The 18706-nt window shown below is 38.8% G+C and overlaps 1 protein-coding gene across 15 annotated transcripts in view; it reads right to left on the bottom strand.

The window, feature by feature from the left end:
• STAM (signal transducing adaptor molecule) overlaps positions 1 to 18706 on the bottom strand; it is a 77460-nt gene that overhangs the window by 9490 nt on the left and 49264 nt on the right. For 3 of the 15 annotated variants that reach the window (XM_081553776.1, XM_081553778.1, XM_081553781.1), the window contains 2 exons: positions 18034 to 18203; positions 13172 to 14499 (listed from right to left, as the gene is read on the bottom strand). In XM_081553776.1, coding sequence (XP_081409902.1) covers positions 14274 to 14499; positions 18034 to 18203 — 396 coding nt within the window. In that variant the 3' untranslated portion in view covers positions 13172 to 14273. Of the gene's footprint in view, positions 1 to 5891; positions 6303 to 7410; positions 7529 to 8441; positions 8544 to 12047; positions 12266 to 12668; positions 12874 to 13171; positions 14899 to 18033; positions 18204 to 18706 lie in introns of those variants that run through there. The other 12 variants (XR_014072400.1, XR_014072402.1, XR_014072401.1 and 9 more) reach the window with 12 other exon arrangements.

Genomic DNA, 18706 nt, shown 5'->3' with positions numbered 1-18706 from the left:
GGAGATGGAGGAAGAAACGGGAAGTTGTTGCTCAATGGGCATAGAGCTAGTTATACAAGACGGTAAGTTCCAGAAATGATCTCTAAAACATTTAGAGTAGTTAATAATCAAGTATCATGCATTTAAAAATTTGTTAAGGTGAATCTCATGTCTAGCGTTTTTATCACAAAAACAAAACAAAGGGACACAAAGAAAATCTGGAGCTGATGGATATTTTCATCACCTTGACTGTGGGGATGGTTAACATGAGTAGATACATGTCCAAACTCATAAAAGGGTAGATTCTAATTATGTGGGGGTTTTTTGTGTTTATTACTGCAATGAAGTTGAAGAAAAAATTTTGTTTCCAACACTGAAACGCCTATAGCCTGTATCTAACTCCCCAGCTGCAATATTAGTGCGTATCTCCTCTTGTAGTACTGAACACCTTACTAAATTCTACCTTGTGCTATAGATTTAAATTCTACCTTGTGCTATAGATTTCTTTCCTTACACATTTGTGACCTTCCTAAAAGCAGTGACAGGACCTTGCTGTGTTGAAGGGACCCCGATGCCACCCGTGGTTTTGATGATCCACTAGGACGACTCTTGGGGCTCAGTATACTGCACTCATGGCTGTTATTCATTGTACCGAAAGGACTTCAAGCAAAGCCAGAAAAGAAAAAAGGTGCATGGGGGCTGTCAAGGGAAACCAGGTACAAGCTTCTGTGAGTCCCCGAACCAAAGTCACACAGGACGAGTTTAATTCCCACAGCAACAAGGCGTGACAACACGTGTGTAATGTTGCCAACCAGGAAAGCTCATTACCCTCAGTGCCTGGAGCTCTTACCGGAGCTGATCATGTCCCCAGATTCCAGACTCCCAGATGGAAGCAGGTGATCAGGATAAACCACATCATTTGTGCAAATAGTTTGGGCCCAGTGTCCTGCTCTTCTCTATTCTGAGAATGGTGGGAACCCTCCCCAAATCCAAGCTCCCAAAGCCAGTCAAGGCCAACCTTGGAAACAGGACCCTCACAAGATGGCAGTCAGGCCCACTATGCCAGCTTTTTTTCTGTCCACTTAGTCACTGTTAGATCTCCCTGGTACTCAAACATCTGCTGAATTCCATTTTCCACTTAACACTTTTGCTAAAGCGAGATGATGGGAAATAAATGATTATTTAATGTATACAAAGAACTGTTTATATTTTAGAACTGGTCTACATGTGTTTTTAAAAACTTTGTCTTGCCACTCAACATAGTTTTCTTTCACCCTTTAATACTTAAGCTTGGATAAACCAATTTCACATAAACAGCTAATCAATCATTATAATATAGAAGTAAACACAAAGTAGTGGTTAAATCACCACCACAGAGGTAATGGACTGGATATGATTTCTATTTTTAATATCTGTTTGGGATCTGACCTAAGGTATAGTCTACAGACCTTCTTCTGTAATGATAATAACACTTTGAACTTATGTTAACAGTCAGCAGCAGACTGCTAAGTCGATTCTGACTAGTAACAAACTTATTAGTCTCAATAATAAAGAACTTTGAGTGACTTGGCAGCTCCGCTGGCAGAATCCAGGCCTGGTGATGTCAAAGGACACCTTGGTAAAAAACTGGAGAATTCTGTCACGAGTACCCATGTTTCACCACCAGGCAGGCAGGACAACTTTTCCTGTGGGATGCCACGGCCCTAAAATTATGCTCGAAATAAGATGCTTGTCTTTGAGAATAGAAAAAAGGTGGCTTGACAGGTCAACACAATCTCCTTTTCCATTATTATTTTTCCTGGAAGATGTCAATGACTGCAAAATATGAAAGCCTGCCTAGATGACTTCTTCAACTGACTCTCTTGTGTGTTTTGAAGAATTCCTGTGGATTGTAAAGAAACCATACAGGTTCTGTGAATTTAGCTTTTCCATATGTTCAGGAACACAATATCTAAAATCTGCTCATTTCACAGCTCCCGACTCTGATGGCAATAATGGGGCAAAAGCGTCCATCAGTGGGATGGGCCAAGCTTCGGGAAACCCTTGATACCTAGACTGAAGAGTTTTAAACAGATTTTACAGCACAGGGGTTCACAGACAGGATATACAGTCAGATTTTAAGTATCTCTGAAATACCTGAAGTTATATGCAGCTATCTAGGTGGGGGCATTTTTCTGCGGAGAAGATTCAAAGCTTTCTTCACCTTTTCAAATGTGACTGTGACCTCAGAATGTTTGTGGAAACTCAGGCCAACTGGATAAGGAAACTTAGGCCAAAAGAAGGTTGCATATCGTCAGCATTTTCCAAACCAGTTATTACCAGCAGGTTCATTTGGGGCACTTGTTAAACTGCATGTGATTCTCTTCTCCAGGAAATTAAAATTGAATCACTTAAACAATCTTGAGGGACTCCCCTGGCGGTCCAGTGGTTAGGACTTCACCTTCTAATACAGGGGGTAGGGGTTTGATCCCTGGTCAGGGAGCTAAGATTCCCATATATGCCTCACAGCCCCAAAACCAAAAAAACAGAAATAATACTGCAAAAAATTCAATAAAGACTTTAAAAATTTTTTAATTAAAAAAATCTTGATATGCACTATGATTCATTGCTTCTATCTCAAAAAGTAAATTAAAACAAGAAGGCAAGTGTTAAACCCTAGTACAGCATGTCAGAAAATTATCAGTGATTATGTTCTATAATATGCTCGTCCTTCAGATTCTGTGGAGACACATCCACTGCTGCCCCTATGTTGGGCAAATCCAGAATATTCCACATATTAAGTAAATCAAAATCCTAAAAACCGATGTTTTTCAGATGTCATGAGAAACAATAAATCACAAATTGGTGGTTCTATAACGTTCTTTCCCAAATAATCTGTCTGAAATCCTAATCGTCAAGAAATGTCTACTATAGATTTTTCTAGTTTCAATCTCAGCAGCACCACCTACTGATAACTTGAATTCAGTACTTTATATAAACTCAGCAATAGAACATTAAACAACTAATTGGAAATCACCTAGAACATGCTTGGCTTTTCATAAAATATGTATAATTTAACTGACAGGAAAATTTTTTAATATTTTTCCAAGTGGTGAATCAAATTGCGTTCAATGACAAGGGTTGCTTCAATCATGCAATAGACTGAGTATTTATGTTCCCTGCAAAATTTATGCTGGAATTCTAAGCCCCAGGGTGATGGTGTTTGGAGGCAGGGCCTTTGAGAAGTGATTGGGTCATAAGGGCAGAGCTCTTGTGAATAGGATTAGTACCTTTCTTCTGCCATGAGAGGTTATCGTGAGAAGACCGCTATGAACCAGGAAGCAGGCCCTCACAAACTGATCTCCTAGCATCTTAACCTTGGACTTGACAGCTTCCAAAACTGAGAAATAAATTTGTTATTTATGTAATTTCCATCTCCCCTCTGCTACGGTATTTTTTTTTTTTGGCTTTACCATGCAGCGTGTGGAATCTTAGTTCCCTGAACAGGGATTGAATCCATGCCCCCTTCAGTAGAAGCATGGAGTCCTAACCACTGGATCACCAGGAAAGTCCCTGGGCTGTGGTATTGTTATAACAGCCTAAAGGGACAAACACACATCCAGGTATGTTTCTACTATGTTGGCTATTCTCCATCCATCCCCTCACCCGTGCCCCCATCATTCTGTATTCCAGTTGGGTTCGGCCAGTGAGATGACTGGCAAGAATTCAGACAGCAGTGGGAGACAGTAGGGTGTTTACTCCTCTCGTCCCTCTCTCCTGACCACTATGCCAGTCATAGCTCTGTCCGTCTGTCCCTCCTCCTCTAGTCCAGCTCTCACCTTGTGTTGCTGTGTAACACTTACCCCTCTTGACTCAGAGGTCCTGACAGTAAAGGGTGCCTCCACTTCCCTTGCTGGCTCCCTCAGTCTTCAGTTAAGGAGGTTCTTTTGCAAAAGCCTGTTTAGTTGACCTCCTGTATGTAATCTGACTTTCTGGTAGGCCCCTGACAGGGACACAGAGCTCTCTGGAGACTCATCGTGCTTACTGTAAAACTGAAGTGATCACTTACTCAATACTTAAGTGAGTACAGTGGAAAAGATATTGTTCTAGGTACAATACAGATAAAAATATGAAAAAGATTCCATTATTAGGAATCTCCCATTAACGAGAAGTTCATACATACAGGTTTGGGTTGACTGAAAACTTCAATGATTCTGCATAACTATTCTAATTTCTATACACAGTATCATTAATCTTAGGTATCAGTCAGCCTTTTAGCTATCACGTTTCCACAGTGCCCTAAAAGAGTTTCACCGAGTTTATCACCATCAGACTGGAACCCTGTGGTTTATTTAAATAATCTTAAATAAGCCAGTTGAAACCTGGAACCAATTACTTAACCTGAAAATGTGTATTTTTACATTCTAATGAGGTAGTCTCACCAACAAATGTTTAGAGTTCTTCTGTGGGACACAAACACACACACAGTACAAAATTCTCCCTTCGTGTGAAGATTCTGGAGAGCAGGCGCTGCCTCCTTCTCCCCTGTAGCTTCTGGAGTTCCCATACATTAGGAAGTGAATCATCATTTTAATGACAAGCTGACAAATAAGAGCATAAACTTTAGCTTTGAGCCCCAGCCTTGCCCCCATCTGGCTGGACAACCTTGAGTAAATTACCAAACTCTCTGCCTTGGTTTCCTCGTCTCCATCAGCCCACTTTAAATGAGTGATTTGAAAAGCACTTAAGAGTGGTACCCATCCCACAGTAAGAACAATGCAAGTGCTTGTTTAACAAATAAAATTAAAGTGATGCTGTTTTTTCACATCACTGCAGGAACAGCAGCTGGAACAGAACTTAAGAAGACATAATTCTCTTATTTTATAGATGATAAAGCTGAGGTCCAGGAAAAGTTAATGCAATAAGCCGGGGTGGAAGATGTGACTGACGGAGATATCACCCCTAGGAGGCTCACTCACCAACACAGCATGCTTTAGAAAGAAATGGAGCAATTTTGTCCAAGAAAACAAAACTCTGATGTCAAAATGAACCTATAAATGACCTGCATTTGCATCTCCTGATTTATAAAAGTATTTAAGTAAATATCTACTAAGTACTATGAAATATAAAAATTAGAATGCAGTAAACCTGGAAAACCTGGTACATTACTCAAGTCAGAGAACTGAAGGTCAAATCAATAGTTAATTTTTAAAAAATCAGTGGAAATAATGGCATAATGACCTTGCCCATTTAACTCAGAAAATGATGGTTTTCTTTAACTTTCCTCTTTTCTTTCTCTTTTTTTGGAAGGAGATGGCAGAGTTGTCGGTCATATAATCTCAGATAGTACTTCAGCAAAACACAATTCTTTGAATCTGAATGTGCTCACATGCTCTACTGGGATCCTTTCTACCTTGTACAGAGGAAAGAATAATTTATATCCTAGATATACCTGATTCTTTTCCATCACTTAAAAACATATTTTTTTTTAAGTTAGAAATAAATGGTGACTAGCCACTCATCCGCCATCTCTAAATGACTTTGAGAGTCAGTATGGATATAACTGCTCTTTGGAAAACAAAAACTTGTTGCAGGAGGTGATACACTAAGGAACAATGTGAGCAAAATGCAAATTTCAGTTTGCGTGGCTTTGTCCAGGAGAAACAGTAGGTGAAACGCAGAAGATGCACCCAGATAAACTGAGTCACGCAGGGACATGCAAAACACATGCAGAAACAGGCAAAACCTACATGCGGGCACGCCTCACCCCACCACCAGCGAGCACCCTCAGCTCACCCAGGGCTGAGTCACACTTACCCAGATCTGGTGTCACAACCTGCTCTCTACTCTAGCAGTCCCTATGCCCATCTTCATGTTAATTCACAAATAAATCCTTCCCATACCCACTCCCAAAGGCTCACATCAGGTCTTCGTCAAGGTAGAACGTCATATTTATTGTAATGTTCATGTCTTGTTCACATCTTCATAAACCATTTAACACGTGAAACAGTGCTACTATTTATATTAGGTTCCTATCTTTATTCTTAAGTATGTCATTGCAGATGCTTTGCAATGTTGTGCCTCTGATGGGTTTTTCCCATCAACTCTAAGGCTTTTTTTATCATGTAGTAATGCATGCTGCATAGTGATTTTTAGGACACATAAATGCCCGACAGCAGAATTCCCTGTATTCTGAGCTCCAGGTCATCAAAGTTACAACATTTTAAGTCCAATAAACAGGAATTATCTGTGAGAACCACAACCAGTCTTCAGGTTTCTCTTCAGTTGATTTCATTCTGTATAGAATTTTACCTTTCTCAAACAACATCTCTTGGAATAAATATCTAGAAAAAAAATGAGTTATATACAGCATTTGACTAATACACATGTGAATTACTAGATATAAAAAATGTTTAGAAATATGACTTTCAAAAGATACTATACCTAATAATTTAGATTATTCTACTCAATTTTAATTTAATAATGCTCACCTCTTGGTCAAAAGTGAAAAATACTTCAGAGTTTTTAATCTCAAAATGTGTTTGACAAAACTGTTAAAACATATTACTTAAACTCAGCTCCTTCAGCTATTAATCTATCCTCCTTTGCTTAATTTTTCAGACCAATTTCCCTGCCCATTGTGAATTACAAGATACATAAAATAAACATTTGGTATAAACCAGACACTCAGTTTTAGTGTTCCCCACTGAAAGCATAAATAGAATCATGTTCCAGTAAGTATTTTTTAGCAAGTAAAAACTGGAGGATATTTTTTTTTGGAAGACATTTTTTGCTTTTCAAATAGACAAATCAGCATAGTTAGACACAAATGCTGAATAAGAGTTAAAATAAAAAACAGAACTTTGCTCCCTTCATACTGAAAACCTGAAGGAAATGATTCTCTTTCAAGTTCATGAAAGGCATGCAGAGGAGAAATACTCCTCAGTTTTGTGGAGCTAAGCAAAAGAATACCATTTTAACTTATAGCCTAATAAAGTTTCATTCCAGATACCAGAAGTCTTCCTATTTCAAATGCATATTTAACTTAACCTGAAGGAAACCCACTGACCTACCTGCTCCCCCTCCAAGTAAATTAAATTTGGCAACCATGTCAATGAAATAAAAGTATCCTGATGTTTTGATATTAAATTATTTCACTAAGACCAATTAGAATGTAAGTAATCTTTTAAAAATAAAAAAGAAACATTACCTATACAAACACAAAATTGATTTTCACTATGACGTAAAATAAAGAACTTTATCTTTTTTGTTTGTTTGCTTGTTTTGGTAAAACCTAACCAGTATTCACTCTTGGAATTACTCAAAAAAATCAGCGTGAGACAGCAAAAAAGATTCTAAAAAGGAACTGACTATTCCTGCTGGGACAATAACACAACCATTGATAACAAGTGGCAATTCTGTCTTTCCCCCTTCTATAAAAAGCTTACTTACTTTTGTAATACTTGACAAAAGCCTTTTAATGAGATTCCATGAAATATCGTAAACTAATTTGGGAAAGAATTTTTAATGCCAGCAGGATATCTAATTTCCTGAAGTCCAAACAAGAACACTAAAAAAAAAAAAAAAAATTCATTTTATTTTTGAAATTGTTCTATATAACTATGTAAAATACTGTACACATGTCACTGACATTGACAGATAAGAAAAAGTTGGTTAGAAAAAACTAACCTTTAAAAGCTAATGTTTATGTGTATTAATAACTTGTAATCACACAATACACAACACTTTTCCAGGTCAAATATTTGTGATGCATAAAAAACAAAAAATGCCATTGCTGATTTTGTACCTTATTTGGAATATTAGAAAAAGACTCTCAGCCTGTCTCAAAGATGGAAGCTCCTAGTTTCCATAGTTCTCCAGCATTTCAGGTAATCTACTTACTTGGTAAATAAAACGGAAAAAAGAATACATTGGCTTTGTCACCATTCTCACCTCGGTGAGTCCAAGGGTACTATTCTGCTTACAAGAACATCAAAAGCAATAGAATTTCATAATAGTCTTAGTCTGTTGTTGCCTCTCCTTTAGCTTGAAACAAGATACGAAAACAATATATGCTTCAGAGCCATAATTATTTAATTTTCCTCCAAATCGGCACCAGTGAAAGTATTATCAAGTGAAAGTGCTTCTACTCAAAGTGCAGATATTTCTCAGGGGGTCACTCAAACATCAACAAAAGGCTCAGGAGTTACCGCAGGGGTCCCCAACCTCCAGGATCTAATGCCTGATGATCTGAGGCAGAGCTGATGTAACAATAGAGTGCACAATAAATGTAAAGCGCTTGAATCATCCTGAAACCATCCCCCTGACCCTGGTCTGTGGAAAAATTGTCTTCCATGCTACCGGTTCCTAGTGCCTAAAAGGCTAGGGACCACTGGACTAATGGACATCAAGTATCCCAGATTACACACAGGGAGTATACTGTTATGACCATATGCTGGGAACATGTTCCCAAGTTTCTGTACCTTGTCTGCCTCTGAGCTGTGAGGTAACAGCAGTGGCACAGATGAGCTGTCCAGGCTGAATGGCGAGAAGGCTAAGGCTCTGAGGCACAGAATTTCTGCAAGCTTCAAAGGATCATGTAACAGTTATACTAATGCGACAATTCATAAATAAGTAGAAGGCTGGAGAGATTCATGGAACTACCTAGGATCACATATCTAGCAAGATAATTCTTTTGACAAAAGACACATCTGGGTTAAAATCTGAATTCCTAAGTGTCATGAACTAAAATGTCCACATCATAGTAGAATAGAACCCTAATAAACTCCTGTAACATAATTTAGTTCTTATTCTTTTCTTCAACCAGAAGTATCACCACATCCTTTACAAAAAAACCCATGTGGTCAAAATGGATACAATTTACAGTGCAAATACTAAAACCATTTGTTTTATCCTGTGCCATCTACCATGTATAGAAATGGACTTGTTATAATGAAGCTTCTTTGGTAAATATTTAGTGAATTTACCTGTATTCTTCACTACAACTTCTTTAGTCATGTTTCACAACTCCTTTAGGATTATCGTATTTTAAAACTACAGAATATCAAAGATATTAAATTGAAACATTTTTTTTCCTCTGAGGGAAGAGGAACAAAATTCAAAACCAGCACACAAGTATTTTAATCATACCATATGGACGTTTCATATTTGACATCTTAAATACCTTCCAGATAGCATCACACACAATTAATCAAAAACATTCTCAATTGTTTACATACTAGATCTCTTTTTGAAGTAGTAAGATATGTAATTATCCTGCACTTAAGAAATTTCATATAGCCTGACACAGAAACAATGGATTACAAATATTGGGTTTGTTTTTTTTTAAAGCCATTAACCAACTGAAATAATATGAGGGTTTAAACCATCTACTTAACAACCTGATAGTGTATATTACTGTAACTTTTACGTGTTTCTAACTTTACTCTGGGTATAAATTTTACTCAGCCTGATTCCAATTTGGCAACCAATCTCAGGAGAATAAGTAAAAACTAGATTTTTTAAAAAAAGAAGTACTTCCCTTCCTTTAAAGTGATTTCAGTATCTTAATAGAAAATATGACTAAAAGGTAATGAGTCTTTTAAAACAAACATGCCAAAATGTACACACCCTAAAACAAAGTTCTATACTTGTTGATGCCATTTCTAAAATACTTAAAAGCCACTGTGAGTGAATCAGGTACATGAACAAGCTTGAGAAAAGCTGATCTGGGTTTGAATGGGGATAGAAGGGAGCCAATTATTTTTAAGGGTTCAGATTTTCTTCGTTGACTCTAATTGCAATTTCATGAGAAGGACACAAAACTGTACTAAACATCAGTGGCCTGAGCACACAGCCTCTATTTACACAGAATAACTACATCCGAAGGCTCAAAATGTTCATTTATATATACGCTTTTCTGATATGAGCTTGAAAAATTTAGATTCACCACCTTTAACCATAAATTTCACATAATTCTAACTTTTGAAGGATTAATTAAGGAAAAAGAGGACTATAATGAGAAAGGGAAAGGAAAGGGAAGTCGCTCAGTCGTGTCCGACTCTTTGCGACCCCGTGGACTGTAGCCTACCAGGCTCCTCCATCCATGGGATTCTCCAGGCAAGAATACTGGAGTGGTTTGCCATTTCCTTCTCCAGGGGATCCTCCCGACCCAAGGATCGAACCCAGGTCTCCCGCATTGGAGGCAGACGCTTTAACCTCTGAGCCACCAGGGAAGTCCATAATGAGAACAGAGGATCAAATAATAAATAATAATTAACATAAAAAAAAAAAGAGATAAATCCAGAATGTGGGACACACTAAAAGACAACAGGTTTGATCTTTAAGAAGGCAAAAAATCACGGAGGAAAAAAGAAGAGATTAATCTAGATTCATAGAGAATAAAGGGACATTAAAAATGTGATCTATTTCCTGGAATTTAAAAAACTGTACCTATAAAACAGGGATTATTACGGGTGTTTGATAACAATTATATTACAGAATTACTACTGTTAATTTTCTTAGATGTGATAAAGGTTTAGGTTATGAAGAAAGAGGTATTTATCTTTAACAAAATACATGATGAAATGCTTAGGTATATAGTTTAGTGCAAAGTCTAACTTTGTCTATTCACACAATAAAGTATATGTGTATATGCACATAGAGACACACCTATATACAAGCATGAATACGCATACACACACACATATATATAAACTTAAAGAGATAAAGTAAATGTAACAAAATGTTAATGATTCATGAATCAAGGTGAAGAGTACTCAGGTATTCAATATATTACTTCAATCTTTTTATAACTCTGAAAATTCTCAATATAGAGAGTGCCTAGGAAAAGCAGCACTTGTAGTATCAGATGCTAACTTCAAAGGGCCAACCTAGTAACACAGTACTTCCCCTCTGTCTAATCATAACCTCTAAATCAGTGGTCTCCAAATAGGGCAGATACATTCTAGGGTACCGACTAATGAGCCAGAGGTAAGAGAATAAATATTAGAATTTCTATTAATAAATTTTCCTCTTATCCTTGTAAGATTTCTTGGGTTTCATAATGTACTGCACATATTACTACAGTAGAACTTGTACCATTTGTAAACACACATATTTTGAGGCCATAAACTCAAAAATATTTGTTACTGATGGCATCAGATAAAAAAATGTGGATATACTCTTTTCTAAAACACACATAACTTTCTTAAGTCTCTGAACACCAAAAGATATTAGAACCAGTTCCTTTCATGTTTATGCAGGAGCTTACTGACACTTAATACGTAATCCTTATCAGAAACTCTGACTCGAAAAGAAACAGGAAATGGAGAATAATGGCAATGGCAAGAATTAACATAAAGCTAGGAGTCGGAAAATCAGCAAAGAACAGTATGACCACAAGTTATCACCAATAAAGAGTTAGGCTTTGTTCAATAAGGAAATCTGTACGGAAAAAATATTTCTGAAGCGAGAAAACTCAGGGGGGAAAAATAATCTCAAAGAAAGACCATATTAAAATAAAGAGTGCATAAAATTCAAGGCAGCTTTGATTAGAAACAGGGGCTGTAATCATAAATAGCACAGAAAATAACCTAGGGACTTCCCTGGTGGTCCAGTGGTTAAGACTACAACAAAATATAAAACAGAAACAGGTTTAGGACACTGACATATTAGCCATCCGACTGACTATGGGGTTTGTTGGCTACTCTTGCTAGACAGTAACTGGGCAGAATTTTTCCATCCAGATGTCACTGGCTTATGGATACACAAACTTTATAAAAGTAAAAAAAACTTTTTACTTTTACTTTATAAAAGTAAAAAAAATTTTACTGAGAAGTAAAATTTGCTTCCCAGAAATTCGTATTGTAGCTAATTTATTTTATAAATAATTCAATTCCCTTTAAAAGGGGACAGCTACCTGTTAAAGAAAAATTTTACAAAAGTGCAGCACATACTCTGGCTGCAGAACAAAACCACTGTGCTCCTAATTGGTCCTTTCCTATTTCTATCCTTGCCATGTCACCTGAAAGATGGAAAATCCAGTGCTTCCTTTTCAGTGTAATTTTTTCCATCTGGTATTTTCATACCTAGTAAATGAAAGCTGTTTAGTTGCTAGGTCATGTACAGCTCTTTTGCGACCCCATGGACCATAACCCGCCAGGATCCTCTATCCATGGGATTTCCCAGGCAAGAAAACTGGAGTGAGTTGCCATTTCCTTCTCCAGGGGATCTTCTCAACTCAGGGATCAAACCAGCATCTCCTGCTCTGCAGGCAGATTCTTTACCGCTGAGCCACTGGGGAAGCCTAGTAAAAGAAAACTGCAAGCTTATAATATAGTATTAGTTTTAAGTATTTTTAAGTAATCATCATTTAAATCTTTATAAAAGCCTAGTAATATAACTAGGTAAAGGAACTTACACATGCTTTGTAATAAGGGTAGTCTTTGTTCATTTCACCATTCTTTGACTTTTATAAGGCAAAACACATACTAGAGAATATGTTATTGATTTTATAGCATGAAGCGTATCAAAATAAAATGGGACAATGATACACTTTGCCATTGGTATTGGGGAATTTACCAAAAGACAGAAAAATACAGTATGAATTGAGACAAAGTGTATCACTTAAACTATTCAAATGGCAATGAAAAATACTACAATCTTTCGACAATGTTAGCAAAAAACAACATATTAAAAATTTTAATGTAAAGTTTGATTTAGAATTTTAAAATTACTGTTTGAGGGCAATGTACACTAAACTCAGGAAAAAACAAATTAGGGTGATGTAAGATGGTGATTTAAATTTGAACCTACCTTGTGAAAGGTAGAATCGTGGTGTCAAAAAGGAAAGCAAGTACCTGATCACAATAGTCTCAGAAAATACAAGTTAAATCTTCATTTATGGTGTGAAACCTGTTAATAAATCAATTCATTTACTATGGTACTCAATTCTTCAGTTGTTTCAATAAGTGTTAAGTAACAGCACAACTAGGGAAATTATAAATATTTAAGGAGATTAAAATATCAGTAGAAAACATATTTCATATGGATTAAAAGAAAAAGCATTCATTCAAAACTACTTCTGAATAAGAAGCCAAAATAATTCCATTCGGGAACTTTAAAAGAGAGGAGAGACAGAAAACAGCCTATAAATCCAGTTTCAAAGACAAGAATAAATATACCAACTGTTAAGCAAAGCCAGGAATCTAGATGACTTTGAAACATCTACTTACACTCATTTTAATGAAGAATTAAAGGATACAATGTGTTAAAGACATATTTAAAAGACTAGTAGTGGAATAAGACAGATGAATTGAATTTCACCATAGCCTAAATAATTACAAGAGACTGAAATTGTAGTGTAATTCATGTTCTCTTTCCAGTTTAAAAACTTCTAACCATTGCCTCTATCTTTGGTGTCACTGCCACCAATAAACACAGTATACAGCTTAGAAACCTAATTACTATCTTTGACTAGGAAAAAGTAAACCGACATTATCTCTTTAAAAGTTAAGATATAAAAGAATGCAGTCCGACTTGATTTTTGTCTCATGGTCCCACAGTATTCTGATATATCATGCCAAAATGTCAAAGTTTAAAAGGGAACATCATCATTTGCTAGAAGTGCACCAAAAATTTAGCTACTGTACGCTGGTGTGATGACAGCTAGTAGTATGCAGAGGCTACAGAATGACATAACATATGTACGTTCAGCTCCCAATTACTCCCAGGAAGGTTCAGTTGAATGGGAAACTGAAACGGGGACAACGTAACACCTTCATGTACATATGCTACAGTTTTGTTCTCTTGCAGTTTAAAAGGATAGTGTAATTATCTTCAATTTACACAAAACATTATGAAACATGGTAGCTGTTCATGATTAAAATAAAATAGCAACGTCAATTAATTTAAGTGTTAAATATATTCACATGATCACCACTCATGATTCAAAATGGCCAGTAGTGAAGTTACACAGCAACCTATGTACACAACGTTTGCCACAACAGTGTTGGTAAGTTTGACTCTTTGCAGGCCAGGTGATTTTATGAGACAGATAATCTTGCACTGATCCTTTCATATTATGAAAGGAATTATATGGTGTAAGTAGTTTCATTCCTCACAGGGAAGGGGAGGGGAGACCCTCTAAAAAGTCAGTGCAAATTGAAGAGGGATCTCCCTTCTTGAACATTGGAACGTGTTGACCAAGATACGATTCCTATAAGCTGAAGGTAAATCAATCTTAAGATATTAAAGGATCTCGTAACATTGCCATTGGCGATCGGCGGGTATTTGCCACAAAGGGGACTCCAGTCCTATAGCAGAGCCTTCTGGGAGTACGGCTGCTGCGGCTGAGGTGGCTGCTGGCTGCCCCCAGGCTGGGGCAGTGTGGACGGTAATGTATAGTTCGGCACCTGGGACAGGCTGGTCCCTGCGTTCTGGTAGATGGTGACGTCGGGGGCGGCCGCGGCGGCAGGGGGAGGACTGTACACTGAAGCCTGGCTGGGATACGTACTTCCTGGGACGGAGCTGACCATTGTGCTGTGGAGGGGAAAGAACACTCAGATAGGTCAACACTGACGTACACAGCCATTCAGAGAACAATAGCAAAGCTGTTCACTAAACAGTTACTCATTCAAGCAATCCATTCCATTAAGTATTTATTAAATGGCTAGAATGTGCCAGACAATATTATTTGAGGCACTGGGACATCATAACGGAAGAAGGCGGGAAGTCCCCACCATCATGGAACTTATATTCTAATAGGAGGAAAAAAGATGAGAAAAAAATGTGTAATATGTCAAGAGGTAGTGACAAGAGGTGATAGGAAGAAACACAGGGACTTCCCTGGTGGTTCAGAGGTTGATACTTTCACCTTCCAATGCAGGGGGTGAGGCTGATCCCTGGCCAGGGAGTTAAGATCCCACATGCCAAAAAAACCTAAACATAAAGCAGAAGCAACATTGTAACAAATTCAATGAAGACTTTAAAAATGGTCTAAATCAAAAAAAGAGAAAAAGAAACAAAGCATCCTGGGATAAGAGATTCCTGTGCATCCAGGATGCTGGGGGAGGCCACTCAGATACAGCAACACTGAAGGAGAGACCCGAAAAAAGCAAGAGGGGGTGACACCGACGATCTAGGAAAAAGGGCACTTCAGGCAAAGAGAACAGCAAGCCTGTGAGAAAAGGCTAGGCACATTCAAGAGTCAGCATGGAGGCCCTGATGGCTGAGCAGAGTAGGCAGAGGGCAGAGTGGCATGAAGTGAGACAGCAGAAACAGAGGAGAGGAGCCTGTGTACACAAGCCCTGCAGACTGTGGTCAGGATCCTGGCCGGTGGCTGAGGGAGATGGAAAAACACTGACTGGTTGTGGACAGAAGAGCAATCGGGACTTTGTTGGTTCAGTGGTTAAGAATCCGTCTGCCAAAGCAAGGGACTCGGGTTCGATCCCTGGTGGCAAACTAAGATCCCACATGCTGAGGGGCAACTAAGACTGCGCACCACAACCAGAGAGCCCATGCGCTGCAACTGCTGAGCCTGCGCACCACAACCAGAGAGGCCCACATGCTGCAATTAGGCAGAGAAGCCCCTATGTGCTGCAGTGAAGACCCACCAGAGCCAAAAAGGGACAGTGTGATGCGACTTGGTTTTAACAGGCTCACCCTAGGGTGATGGAAGTCTGGAAAAGTGACAACCTGAGAATAGAAAATCTATGTAAAAGAATACGAAACTGTCTGCTAGATACGGACCGAGGGACACTAAAACACCTGCCTACCAAAAATGGGGGAAAGAATTCCTCTTGACTGTGATTTGCAATTAGAAAGCTTGAGCCAAATAGGTCATATACCTCTATGACGTATACTTCCACCTCCATCTTCACTACTTCCAATTCTGTTAGCGTATGTTTGTTTTGCCATCAGTTTTCTCATTCAAACACACACAGGTGCACATGTACATACACACAACTGTTCCTAATATATCTTTTTAAAAATTGCCTCAAAGTCTTTGTGAAGACTTTTCAAGGAACTGAAATATATAACTCATTGGGCTAACACAGCCCTTGAAACTCCCATCAAAACATTTATTTATCAAGTATCTACTGAGTTCCCACCAGGTATAAACCTCTGTGCTACACAGTGTGGCTCTAAAGGTAACAGATCCCACTCCAGCTCTCAGGATACGAAAGCCAAGTTGGGGATACAGACGACAACAAGACGACACAGTGTGCTGGGGGCCTGTGACAGCAACAGAGGAGCACCAGTGCTGGCGAGGGGGGAGAGCGAGACAGCCCTGGAGTAAAGATGAAGCTAAGAACTAAAGAATGAGGAGAACAGCCAAATGAAGAGGACTAAATAGTTCAATATTAGTGCTCTACCAAAAGCACCTCTTGAAATGCACCTGTGTTTCTGGAGAGGTGACATTTACAGGTAGCCAGTAGCCCGGCTGTGCGATACAGCACAGGCCATGGGTGTGGGTTCATGGGACAGGGGTTCATACCCAGGTGGCACGAGAGGACAGAGCAGTCCCCAAGCCAACAGTGACACGGCACTCTGACTCTGCCGCACCTACTATCAGGGCAGCTCATTTACAATGATAATACCTCAAGGCTCTGGACTAAGAGATACAAGTAACCTTCAGTGACGAGAGCAACTAGAGCCGCACGTGACAGGGTCACCGAGGACCAGCTGGGATAGAGCAGGACCTCTGGATAAGGCTCAAGTTTCTAAGACCTTCCTACTTCATTCCCGTACACTGGTTCACTTCTCAACAATTTCCACCTCTACTCACTTTGATCTGATTTTAAAGTAACATGTTACTCTCCTAAAAGCTGCTCCCTACTGATTTCCATGCAAGGGTATTTGGTTTTAACAAACTGAGAATGAAAAAAATAAAAAAGTCCGTGGACAGACAGAGTTCCACCTAACTTTTCCCCTCAACTCTGTAACCCAGTAGGGGGTGCCGTCATCTGATGCCTGTAGCAGGCGTCCCCACTCCCCTCCTTCTTCAGGTCACTTCAGAATACAAGAGGTGACCACAAAAATCATGTGTGGCAATCCCTCAGCCTCCCTAGAGTGGGACTCCTGAGGTTGAACAGTACAACAGTGAGGGCAGGACAGGAGCTCTGAGGCGACTCCAACATGGATGGAGTTTCCTAGAAATTGTGCCTGTGTTACTGAGAAACTTCTGTTGTGAACTCTTAAGTCTACCTGTTTGAGTCAAAGGAATGACTTCCCACTGAAGTAGAAAAGGCATTCATAAATTATGAATAATATAATGCATACATATAATCACTTACATGATGGGGCACTATATGTAAATGACCAAAACAATGAGCCTGACATTTCATCATCAGCTACTCGCCCCATGAATCATGGGGGCATCAGCTTCTTGTTACTGTCTCCTTCCATGTGGTTTATTATGCTGTGAAATATATACTAACTTCCTACACAGGATAAAAAGAAGGAAATATTTGTTTCTAAGAGACAGCTCAGAAGTATAAATTATAAAGGAATAATCAAAGAACATTTAGCTTTTTATGGGAAATATGTATAAAATGTTAAATTATAGTAATCAAAAGAAACAAGTTTCATTCAAGTCCTTAGCTAATATCACAGACTCAGATAAAAACAAAAGAAATTCTGATGGGAAGGAATATCAAAAATACCTAGCTACAATGTTATGTGGCAGTCTGGATGGGAGGGGAGTTTGAGGGAGAATAGGTACATGTACAGGTCTGACTGAGTCCCTCTGCTGTCCACCTGAGACTATCACAACACTGTTAATTGGCTATACTCCAATACAAAACAAAAAGTTAAAAAAAAAAAAAATGAGGTAAAATCAGAATCCAGCAGTTCAAGGAATCAGTAGGACAGAGGACTGGCGTGCTGGCTGGCACTGCCATGCTGCAGGGGTTCCCAGAGAACCCACTTGCCACCACAGACAGGGCTGACCTGCTATCAGTGATGACACCCATCCTGCATTTTTTAAATCCATTTTTCATGATTACAGACGATCGACAGCACTTGAGGGTTTCAACAGCGCTATCCGCAAATAACAGTCAATAATCAAATTACCTGGGGTAGGAAGCCTGGGCTTGCTGAGTAGGAAGGGCTGGGTTTGCAGATGGTGGCACTGCTCCTTGGCTGAGGGAAGACAGCTGCTCTGGGGGCAGGCTGTAGCTCTGCAGGTGGCTCATTTGGGCGCTCCCTGTGACCAGGTAAGCACCACTCTGAGGAGGGTACACCTAGAACAGTTCCACATAAAACATGTTAGGTTCCCTCTGATTTTAACAGGCATGCTTTTAATTACAAACAGAACAACAATCACATCTCTGAAATCTTTTAAGTTACTTCTGCTGTCAGGCATTTGAAAAAGTTACTTTTCAGTGAAGTGGGCTTCTGATAATTTTTGTTCTTAGGTAAATAATAACAAAACTCATGTTCCCCTCCATACAGAAGCAGTAAAGAAACTTACTTTGAAATCTGATACTAATATAATCTCTCTTTCCATGTTGATACTGTATCTCCCTAAAAGGAATCCCTGACTCAATGGACATGAGTTTCAGCAAACTCCAGGAAATACTGAAGAACAGGGGAGGCTGGCATGCTGCAGTCCATGGGGTCACAAAGAATCACATGACTTGGTGACTGAACAATAACAACAACAAAGGAATCCTCCAAAATGCTTAAGAAAATGTATTTGAATTCACTGTTTTACATCAACAGTTCACACTTGTTTCTTGATACC

This window comes from Giraffa tippelskirchi, chromosome 13, assembly GCF_054371585.1.
Source record: "Giraffa tippelskirchi isolate mGirTip1 chromosome 13, T2T-mGirTip1v1.2.pri, whole genome shotgun sequence".
Taxonomy (NCBI): Eukaryota; Metazoa; Chordata; class Mammalia; order Artiodactyla; family Giraffidae; genus Giraffa; species Giraffa tippelskirchi.
The sequence above is the reverse complement of the archived record's forward strand: the minus strand, read 5'-3'. Positions and strand labels throughout refer to the sequence as shown.